Raw genomic sequence first — 11,890 nt, forward strand, 5'->3', positions numbered from 1 at the left:
TATACATTCATCTCATCGCACCACGGAACATTCTCCAAAATTGATTATATCCTAGGACACAAAACAAATCAACAGAATCAAAAGAATTGAAATTTTACCTCGTATCTTCTCAGACCACAAGGCACTAAAGGTGGAACTCAACTCCAACAAAAACCTTCAACCCCACACAAAGACAGAAATTAAACAACCTTCTGTTGAATGACAGATGGGTGCAGGAAGAAATAAAAGAGGAAATCATTAACTTCCTTGGGCACAACAACAATGACGACACCAAGCTACTAGCTAACAAAACCTGAGGGATACTGCAAAAGCAGTTTTGAGAGGAAAATTTATCGCTTTAGATGCCTACATTGAAAAAACGGAGAGCACATCAACAAACTCGCAAGCCATCTTATGGAATTGGAAAAAGGTGAACAATCTAAGCCTAAAACCAGCAGAAGAAAAGAAATATCCAAAATTAAATCAGAGATCAATGAAATTGAAAACAAAAGAATCATTCAGAAAATTAATGAAACAAAGAGTTGGGTTTTTTTTTTTTTTTTTTGGCCAGGGCTGGGTTTGAACCCACCACCTCCGGCATATGGGACCGGCGCCCTACTCCTTGAGCCACAGGCACCGCCCAAAGAGTTGGTTTTTTGAGAAAATAAATAAAATAGATAAACCTTTGGTCAGACTAGACATAGAAAAGTAAAATCTCTAGTAACCTCAATAAGAAATAATAAAGGGGAAATAACAACTGATGCCACAGATACACCAGAGATCATCTCTGAATATAAGAAACTCTATGTCCAGAAATTTGACAATGTGAAGGAAATGGATCAATATTTGGAATCATACCCTCTCCCTACACTTAGCCAGGAAGAAATAGAGCTCCAGAACAGACCAATTTGAAGCACTGAGATTAAAGAAACAATAAAAAATCTTCCAACAAAAAAATGCCCTGGTCTAGATGGCTTCACACCAGAATTCTATTAAACCTTCAAGGAAGATTTTATTTCTGTACTGCAGAAATTATTCCAAAAAATTGAGGCGGAAGGAATCTTCCCCAACACATTCTATGAAGCAAACATCACCCTGATACCAAAACCAGGAAAAGACCCAACTAAAAAGGATAATTTTAGACCAATTTCACTAATGAATATAGATGCAAAAATCCTCAACAAAATCCTAGCCAACAGATTACAGCTTATCATTAAAAAAGTCATACATCATGATTAAGTAGGTTTCATCCCTGGGATGCAAGGCCGGTTCGGTTTAACATACGCAGTCCATAAATGTTATCCAGTGTATTAACAGAAGCAAAAATAAAGACCATATGATCCACTCAATAGATGCAGAAAAAGCATTCAATAAAATCCAGCATCCTTTTCTAATTAGAACACTGAAGAGTATAGGCATAGGTGGCACATTTCTGAAACTGATTGAAGCTATCTATGACAAACCCACAGCTAATATTTTACTAAATGGAGTAAAACTGAAAGCTTTTCCTCTTAGAACTGGAACCAGACAAGGTTGTCCTCTGTCACCTTTACTATTCAACATAGTGCTGGAAGTTCTAGCCAATACAATTAGGCAAGACAAGGAAATAAAGGGAATCCAAATGGGAGCAGAGGAGGTCAAACTCTCCCTCTTTGCTGACGACATGATCTTATACTTAGAAAATCCCAAAGACTCAACCACGAGACTCCTGGAAGTCATCAAAAAATACAGTAACGTCTCAGGATATAAAATCAATGTCCACAAGTCAGTAGCCTTTGTATACACAGGGCTACACACATAACAGTCAAGATGAGAAGCTAATTAAGGACACAACTCCCTTCACCATAGCTTCAAAGAAAATGAAATACCTAAGAATATACCCAACAAAGGAGGTGAAGGACCTCTATAAAGAAAATTATGATATCCTAAAAAAGGAAATAGCAGAAGATATTAACAAATGGAAGAACATAGCATGCCCATGGCTGGGAAGAATCAACATTATTAAAATGTCTATACTTCCCAAAGCAATCTGCCGATTCAATGCCATCCCTATTAAGATACCAACAGCGTCCTTTGAAAACTTGGAAAAAATGATTCTGTGTTTTGTATGGAACCAGAAAAAACCCCGTATAGCTAAGGCAGTTCTTAGTAATAAAAACAAAGCTGGGGGCATCAGCATACCAGATTTTAGTCTGTACTACAAAGCCATAGTGGTCAAGACAGCATGGTACTGGCACAAAAATAGAGACACAGACATTTGAAACCAAAAAGAAAACCAGGAAATGAAACTAACATCTTACAACCACCTAATCCTTGATAAACCAAACAAGAACATACCTTGGGGGAAAAGACTCCCTATTCAATAAATGGTGCTGGGAGAACTGGATATCCACATGTAAAAGACTGAAACTGGACCCACACCTTTCTCCACTCACAAAAATTGATTCAAGATAGATAAAAGTCTTAAATTTAAGGCATGAAACAATAAAAATCCTCAAAGAAAGTATAGGAAAAACACTGGCAGATATTGGCCTGGGGAAGGACTTCATGAAGAAGACTGCCATGGCAATTGTAACAACAACAAAAATAAACAAATGGGACTTAATTAAACTGAAAAGCTTCTGTACAGCTAAGAAGACAACAACCAAAGCAAACAGACAACCTACACAATGGGAAAGGATATTTGCATATTTTGAATCAGACAAGAGCTTGATAACTAGGATCTATAGAGAACTCAAATTAATCCACATGAAAAAAGCCAACAATCCCATATATCAATAGGCAAGAGACATGAATAGAACCTTCTCTAAAGAAGACAGATGAATGGTTAACAAATCTATGAAAAAATGCTCATCATCTCTAATTATTAGAGAAATGCAAATCAAAACCACCCTGAGATACCATCTAACCCCAGCAAGAATGGCCCACATCACAAAATCTCAAAACTGCAGATGCTGGCGTGGATGTGGAGAGAAGGGAACACTTTTACACTGCTGGTGGGACTGCAAACTAATACAACCTTTTTGGAAGGAAGTATGGAGAACCCTCAAAGAACTCAGTCTAACTCTCCCATTTGATCCTTCAATTGGGATCCACCCAGAAGGGAAAAAATCCTTTTATCATAAGGACATTTGCACAAGACTGTTTACTGTAACTCAATTTACAATCGCCAAAATGTGGAAACAGCCTAAATGCCCACCAACCCAGGAATGGATTAACAAGCTGTGGTATATGTATACCACGGAATACTATTCAGCCATTAAAAAAATGGAGACTTTACATCCTTCGTATTAACCTGGATGGAAGTGGAAGACATTATTCTTAGTAAAGCATCACAAGAATGGAGAAGCATGAATCCTATGTACTCAATTTTGATATGAGGACAATTAAGGTCATGGGAGGGAAAGCAGAAAGAGGGACGGAGGGAGGGGGGTGGGACCTTGGTGTGTGTCACACTTTATGGGGGCAAGACATGATTGCAAGAGGGACTTTACCTAACAATTGCAATCAGTGTAACCTGGCTTATTGTACCCTCAATGAATCCCCAACAATAAAAAAAAATAAAAAGAATGGAGAAGCATGAATCCTATGTACTCAATTTTGATATGAGGACAATTAATGACAATTAAGGTCACGGTGGGGATGGGTGAAGGGGAGAGCAGAGAGAAAACGAAGGAGGGAGGGGTGGGGAAAGGAAGAGCAGAGAGAGGGAAGGAGCGAGGGGGTAAGGTCTTGGTGTGTGCCACACCTTTTGGGGGCAAGACATGATTGTAAGAGGGTCTTTACCTAACAAATGCAATCCTTGTAAGCTGGTTTCTTGTACCCTCAATGAATCCCCAACAATAAAACACACACACACACACAAAAAATAATAATGACGATGAAAATTCTTTTGAGTTTAGAATAATATAATTAAAAATTTATATCAAAGGCTGGGAGCAGTGCCTCATACCTACAATCCTAGCACGATGGGAGGCCAAGGTGGGAGGATCCCTTGAGTTTAGTTGTTTGAGACCAACCCAAGCAAGAGTGAGACCCCTTCTCTAAAACTAGACAGGCATCGTGGCAAGCGCCTGCAGTCCCAGGTACTTGGGAGGCTGAGGCAAAGGAAACGCTTAAGACCAACAGTTGAGGTTGCTGTGAGCTGGAACTCTACGGCACTCTACTAAGGGCGACACAGTGAGACTGTCTCAAAAAAATAATAATAGGTGGTGCCCGTAGCTCAGTGTATAGGGCTCCGGCCACATACACCCATGATGGGGGGTTTGAACCCAGCCTGGGTCAGCTAAAACAACGACAACTGCAACAACAACAAAAAAATAGCTGGACATTGTAGCAGGCACCTGTAGTCCCAGCTACTTGGGAGGCTGAGGCAAGAGAATCGCTTGAGCTCAATAGTTTGAGATTGCTGTGAGATGTGACACCACGGCACTCTACCCAGGGCGACAGCTTGAGACTCGGTCTCAAAAAAGTAAATAAATACAAATAATAACAAATTAAAAATGAAAATGTTTGTCAAGTAAATAACCAAATGGGTTTTTATCATATACCATTCTTAAATAAAAATAATCATAAATTATGTGTGCCGTTTACAATGTATTATAAGACACTCATGATATTAACAAAGAAAAAATAAAGTTTCAAAACAGTGTATGTAGCATGATTATACACAGAGGATATGTCAAAAGTAATTGTTTAAGGATAGTAAGATTATTGATTATTTCAAGTTTCTTCTTTTCTTTTTTTTTTTTGACAGTCTCATTTTGTCACCCTCAGTAGAGTGCCATGGCGTCACAGCTCACAGCAACCTCCAACTCTTGGGCTTAAGCAATTCTCTTGCCTCAGCCTCCCAAGTAGCTGGGACTACAGGTGCCCGCCAAAGCTCAGCTTTTTTTCATGCTGTTGTTGCAGTTGTCATTGCTGTTTTAGCTGGCCGGGGCCGGGTTCAAACCCGCTACCCTCAGTCTAAGGGGCCAGCGCCCTACTCACTTAGCCACAGGTGCCGCCCCTCAAGTTTATTCTTTTGGCTTACCCATATTTAACAACTTTATCATCTAGGTTTTGGGGGTGTTTTTTTGAGACAGAGTCTCACTTTGTCACCCTGGGTAGAATGCCATGGCATCATAGCTCACAGCAACCTCAAACTCTTGGGCTCCAGTGATCCTCTTGCCTCAGCCTCTCAAGTGGCTGTGCCTACAGGCACCTGCCACAACACCTGGCTGGTTTTTCTATTTTTGGTAGAGACTAAAGAGTAGAGGCTAAGAGGGTCTCACTGTTGCTCAGGCTGGTCTCCAATTCCTGATGTTAAATGATCCACCCACCTCGGTCTCCCAGAGTGTTGAGATTATAGGTGTGGGCCACCACACCCAGCCTTATTATCTGTTTAATAAAAGAAATGTGTTACAGACATGTATAACTTTATGTAATTTTGAAATAAATGTTATTTTTTGTTAAAGCAAGCACACACAGGAACATGTGCCCAAAAAGTCCTAGTTTAATAAATAACACCCATTTTTTGTTTTGTTTTGTTTTTGAGATGGAGTCTCACTTTGTTACCCTGGGCAGAATGCCCTGGCGTAATAGCTCACAGCAATCTCAGATTCTTAGGCTTGAGCAATCCTCTTACCTCAGCTTCCCAAGCAGCTGGGACTATAGGCACACACCACAACTTTTAGTAGAAATGGGGGTCTTACTCTTGATCAGGCTAATCTTGAACTCCTAAGCTCAAGCAATCCACCCACCTTGGCCTCCCAGAGTGCTAAGATTACAGACGTCAAGCCACAGCACCCAGCCCCAACATATGTTTTGACATATATTTTTAAAAATTACTTCCTAAGAATAAGGTCTGAATATATTATCAATGCTTTAATATTATTATGTATTAAATAATGATATGGTTGACAAACTTTAATGATAAGAGTCCTGCTGAACCACTCAGTCTAAATACACTTTGTGAAAAAGATTATTCTGGCTCGGCACCTATAACTCAGCAGCTAGGACACCAGCCACATATACCAGAGCTGGAGGGTTCAAACCCAGTCTGGGCCTGCCAAACAACAATGACAACTACAACCAAAAAGGAAAAAAAAAAATAGCTGGGCGTTGTGGCGGGTGCCAATAGTCCCAGCTACTTGGGAGGCTGAGGCAAGAGAATCGCTTAAGCCCAAGAGTTGGAGGTTGCTGTGAGCTGTGACGCCATCGCACTCTATTGAGGGTGACATAGTGAGACTGTCATAAAAAAAAAAAAGATTATTCTACTTCAACACATCGGAGAACAGACCCTATCAGTTCCATGTTTTCCTTCAAATCAGAAGGAAAACATAGGTACTTACAGCACTTAATTCAGTATGACTTCAAATATTTTGGTTAATCTCATTTATGCAAAACCAAATAACTGAGTTTTTTGTTTTGTTTTGTTTTGTTTTTTGAGACAGAGTCTCAAGCTGTCTCCCTGGGTAGAGTGCCATGGCTTCATAACTCACAGCAGAAACGGGGGTCTCACTTTTGCTCAGGCTGGTCTCGAACTCCTGAGTTTGTCAAGCTATCCACCCACCTCGGCCTCCCAGAGTGCTAGTATTACAGGTGTGAGCCACCGCACCTGGCCCAAATAACTTGAGTTTAATATATTTTTAAAATCTCTTTTTTGCCAGTAAGTAAACTTTCCCTTTCCAAAAGCAAATATTTATATTAACTTGAGAGCATATGATGCTGTATTAGAACATAGTTCTGATTGAAAAACTTTGCATTTTCTCTTATTGAATTCTAGCATATGGATGTTAATGTTAAAGTTCAAGCCAGAGTACGTTTTGTAGCTACCTCAATTAACAACAGGCAAATATAAAATGTTGCTTCTCCAAGTGAAGAAATTGTGTAATAGTTCACTTCAAGGATTTCAATGGATTATGATCTAAAGCTGATAGGCAAGTTTAGGCTGGTTTGTTTCTACCACTCATGGCTAGAATAAGTTTAACTACTTAAAAGAAAATCTGACTTAGACATTCACTGAAAGCTCTTAATATAAATTTTATCTGTTATACAAGTAATACCTGTTCATTGTTGAAAATCTAGAAAAAATTTTTTTTTTTTTTTTTTTTTTTTTGAGACAATCTCACTCTATCGCCCTGGCTAAAATGCCATGTCTTCATCCTAGTTCACAGCAACCTCAAACTCTTGGGCTCAAGCAATCTTCCTGCCTCAGCCTCTGGAGTAGCTGGGATTACAGGCACCTGAAACCATGCCCAGCTAGTTTTTTTTTTTTTTTTCTATTTTTAGTAGACAGAGTCTCACTCTTGGTCAGGCCAGTTTTCAACTGATCCACCAGCTTCAGCCTCCCCAGAGCACTGGGATTATCGGCATAAGCCACCACGCCCAGCCTAGAAAATATTTAAAGTCTGAAAAAGAAAATGAAACCATGCATAATCAAGTATGTATGCACATGTGTATATATAGACACACACAATCTTTAAACAAAATAAAATATCTATACTTGTATAATAAATAGTTATAAAATATAGTTAGCAGCACCTCATTAGCAATTCCTCATGCTAATTAGGACACGCCATAATTTAATTAGCCAATTTCTATGGTGGACATTCAGATTGCTTCTAATTTTTCCTTATGTATATTATAGTCATATGAGAACAGTGAGATGAGCATTCTCATATGTAATATTTTTACATATCTCTGAGTATTTCCTAAGGGTAAACTTCAAAAAGTGAAATAGTTAGCTGGAAGACAGTAAACACCTTCTGAATCTTCTGGTATATGCTGCCAACTCACCACTTTACACATGACTAACGTTCTCACGTTATTTGTTAAATTAGTTAAAGCTATAGAAGCGTCTGTGAATTTAAACAAATGACTTGTCTACGTTACTTAAGAAAACAACCCATTATCTTGTCATAATGCAGGATAAATTGTACTTGTATAAACAAGCAAGCATGCATTTTCATGAGAGGCATTTGAGCACTGGGAAGAACACATCCATTGGATCTGGTTAGGAATTCCAGCTCCACTAATTACTAGTTGTGTGACCTTGGACAGCTCACAGTTTTCTAAATATTCAACTGTGGGTCTCAGTTTCCTCTCTGGGAGGATTAGCTACATCGAACATGTCATCAAGAGTGGCAATGGTGACTGCTGTATTTTGAAGTGCACAGCACCAGGAACAATGCCCAGGACCTGGCTGTCCAAGCAATAGAGATTTACATTTTACCTCTCTCTGAGGATCTTAGGCCAGTCACTGTATTTCTAAGTGTTATTTTCTCATCCAGTAAAATACCTCATATTCCTGTTGAGAGGATTAAATGAGATCATATATTTAGCTCCTGGCATGCAGTAAGTATTTTAATTATCCACACGGTTTTTTTGGGGTTTTTTTTTTTTGTGTGTGGTTTTTGGCCGGGGCTGGGTTTGAACCCGCCACCTCCGGCATATGGGACCGGCGCCCTACTCCTTGAGCCACAGGCGCCGCCCATCCACACAGTTTTTTAAACATGTCTTACATCCTCAGCAAGCCAGAAGATACAAGCATGAATAAGGTACACTCTCTGCCCTCCAGAAGCACCAAACTGGTCTAGAAGACAGCCATGGGCGTAGGGAACCTACTGGGAAGCTGCTATGAAGGCTAGGCAGTCTGGGCTGCAGCCCCCAGCTTCAGGGAGCCAGTCAGAGATTCCGAATGGCAGACTAACTCCAGCAGATCTGGAGGCAGATGTGCAACCTCCTAGCGTCTCCAGCACCACATGAAAGCTGGAAGCCGTCCAGCTGAAGGAAGAAGCCAGGACAAGGCACCCCCCCCCCAGCTATCAGTCTGGCCCTCACTCAGCCCAGGGACCCAGTAGCTGCAGACAGCTCAGCAGGTACCTGAGTAGAACCTGCCCTGGGGCACGGTGGTGAGGAGGCTCCACTCCCAACACCACTCCAATTTCACCACTCCAATTTCAAGAGTCTCCATTTAGGAGACTTAAGAATTTGGGGGGCCAGACTCAGTGGCTCATGCATGTAATGCTAGCACTCTGGGAGGCCAAGGAGAGAAGATCGATTGAGCTCACAAGTTGGAGACCAGCCTGAGCAAGAGTGAAACACGTCTCTACTAAAAATAGAAAAACTAGCCTGGCCATCACCTGTAGTTCCAGCTACTCAGGAGGTGAGGCAAGAGGTTTGAGGTTGCTGTTGAGGTATACTGCCACACACTCTACCCAGACTGACAGAGTGAGACTCTTATATTAAAAAAAAAAAAGTTTTTGACTAGATCAAAGGGTTTCTAAACTTCAAACTCTGATATCTATATACTTATCTGCTAAAACAAGCAGCAAAAGTTTTAAGGGGAAAATTAGCATTTGTTGGCTCCTAAATGCTTTTTTTTTTTTTTTCAAATAGCACTACCAATGATTGTCATTTTACATCCTTTTAACTATATCATAGCTACGTTGCCTGCCAGCAAAGGGGTTCTTTTTTTTTTTTTTTTTTGGCCAGGGCTGGGTTCGAACCCGCCACCTCTGGCATATGGGACCAGCATCCCACCCCTTTGAGCCACAGGTGCCACCCCAAGCAAAGGGGTTCTTAATCCGCATGTTGGAGTTCCAGGAACAACAGAGTGCCATGCTTCCAGGCACTGTGTCCAAGTGTGTCTTTGGGACACACTCAGTCTTTGAGGACATATCTGTCATTGTCAATATTTAGTTCCTCTTAGAATGGGGGTAGAACTAAACTTATTGAAGGAGAAGAGATCAATTAAACTTCCCATTTAAAACACTTCCAAAGATATAAACTTGGTAAGAAAGGGAAAAAAAAATTAGCTTGTCACTCTGATCAAAAAATGCAAGATCCAGCTTGAGCAACACACACAAATTAGCCTGACCCTGGTGGCAGGCACAGCAGTCCTCTACTCGGGAGACTGAGGCTGGAGATCACTTGAGCCCAGGAGTTTAAGGTAGCAGTGAGCTATGATGAGGCAACAGAGCAAGACCTTATCTCAAGAAAGAAAAAAAATGCAAGATCCTATTTGAGATCAAGGGAATAAAAGTGCTAAGGTAGTAAATAAAGTAAGCCCAAGCAAATTATTTAAGGAAACACCTTGACTCAATAATAGAGGCAACACAGTCCATGGAAAAATACCCCAAGAGAATCACAGATCTGGTCCAAAGTCACCTGTGCCTTCAGGAAGGCACAGACCAGGAAATGTATACAGAGGGAAGTTCCTTAACAAAAAGTCAAGGAAAGGAGATGTAACAAGTTAAAACTTCTAGAAACTAAAAATAGTTGTGGGTAAATGCGTTTTAAAATTTTTCTAGGTCCAGTTTATACTTTTCGATCCAAGATGGGATATTTTGTAGTTTCACCAAGTATCCACGAAACGTTTACACTTCACGTGTCTCTTGTCCATTTGCAAACCCTCTCCCAAGCTTTATGCTTGCCTTATAAGGCATGGCTTACTACATCTCTTTACAAAACACGCTCAAAATTTCTTTTTAAAGAAATTACCAAAAGCAGAACCAGAGCTGCAAGGTCTTTCCAATGAGGAAGACACCTCCTTCGGAAATGCTTTCAAAGCTGCCTCAACGCAAAGCAGCCAGACTAATCCCTCCGACTCTCCTAAGGTCAGGCCAACGCTGCCTCTGGGTCAGGGCACTTACAGCAGCCAACAAAAGGGTGGAGCCGGGCTGTGCCCCCCGATAGCGCTAGAGACCCAGGGACATGCGGAGCTCTCAGACCACGCGGTCCCTATCGCCACCCCGCCGCCGGCAGACGGAGCTCAAACCTCCCCCCGGGCGCCCGGGGCCCCCTCCGAATCTCTGCGGGCGGAGGGAGGCGGCCCCAATCAGCGCCGGCTGGGAACCGCTCCAGAGCGGGGGCTCGGCGCGCACGAACCGCGCGAGTCGCTGCCCGGGCGACCCGCCGGAGGGCAGGGACCGAGCGCGGCGCCCGCCACACCGCGGCCGGTCGGGGCGCCGCGGGCCCAGAGCGAGGCCGGGGGCCGGACCGGGCCGAGCTGCGACGCCCACCCGGGGCCCCTTCCCCTTCCGCCGGCTCCTCGGTGGGGCCGCCGCCCTACCTTCTCCTCGCCGTCGTAGATGCGCACCCCGCGCTGCTGGATCACTAGAGTCTCGTTAATTTCCAAGAGGCCGCTGGTCCACACGAAGCGGTCCATGGCCGCCGCCGGGCCGGCCGCCGCCACTAGCCCGCGCCCGCCCGCCCGCGCTCCCAGGCCGTGAGCTCCGCACCGAGCAGCCTGCGGCGCCCCCTGGCGGTGGGTGGGCGGGGTTGGCGGGAGGAGGACTAGACTAGATGGGGAGCGCAGCGCTAGAGAGGGCCCGGGCGGCGCGGCTCCCACGTACGCCGGGACTCGGAGGCGGGCGTAGAGCGCCCCACCGCGGTCTGTCCGCCAATGGCCTTCTGGAAACCTGATTGGCAGGTGGTCCACCCAGTGCTAAACCCGTCGATCACAGCGGTGGTAGAGGGAGTCCACACCGCAGCGTGGACTTCCTTATTGTACGTAATTCCTGCGTTTGGGTAGCAGTTTCCTTGTCCTTGCGGTGTATGTTGCTATGCTCATAAAAGGCAGTAAGTCATGATAAACTTTTTACAAAATAAATATTTGCGGCACAAAAATGTTTTATAGAGCTGTAGTCAGTATGTTAAGTATTACCTAGTGCTACTCTTTCTTTTTTTCTCCCTATAAGATTATTTTTATTTAGCCAGGCTCGGTAGCACCTGCCTCTAATCCCAGCCTCTCAGGGGGCTGAGGTGAGGGGATCCCTTGAGCCCAGAAGTGGGGAGTCTAGCCTAGCCAATATAGAGCATCCCCCATCCCCGAAAAGATGAATATTTACAATATTAACATAGACCTCGTGAATTTACTTTAGAGAATACTTAAGTATGTAAATCTTCCAAAATTTACCTGTTTGTT

At 42.9% G+C, this 11,890-nt stretch overlaps 1 protein-coding gene across 2 annotated transcripts in view; it reads right to left on the reverse strand.

Annotated features, from left to right (window-relative positions):
- VPS36 (vacuolar protein sorting 36 homolog) overlaps nucleotides 1–11,255 on the reverse strand; it is a 44,325-nt gene extending 33,070 nt beyond the window's left edge. Inside the window, exon 1 of one of the 2 annotated variants that reach the window (XM_053563118.1) lies at nucleotides 11,036–11,255. In XM_053563118.1, coding sequence (XP_053419093.1) covers nucleotides 11,036–11,131 — 96 coding nt within the window. In that variant the 5' untranslated portion in view covers nucleotides 11,132–11,255. The remainder of the gene's footprint in view (nucleotides 1–11,035) is intronic. The other variant, XM_053563117.1, reaches the window with a different exon arrangement.
- Between the last annotated feature and the right edge of the window lie 635 nt (nucleotides 11,256–11,890).

Source organism: Nycticebus coucang, chromosome 15 (assembly GCF_027406575.1).
Source record: "Nycticebus coucang isolate mNycCou1 chromosome 15, mNycCou1.pri, whole genome shotgun sequence".
Taxonomy (NCBI): Eukaryota; Metazoa; Chordata; class Mammalia; order Primates; family Lorisidae; genus Nycticebus; species Nycticebus coucang.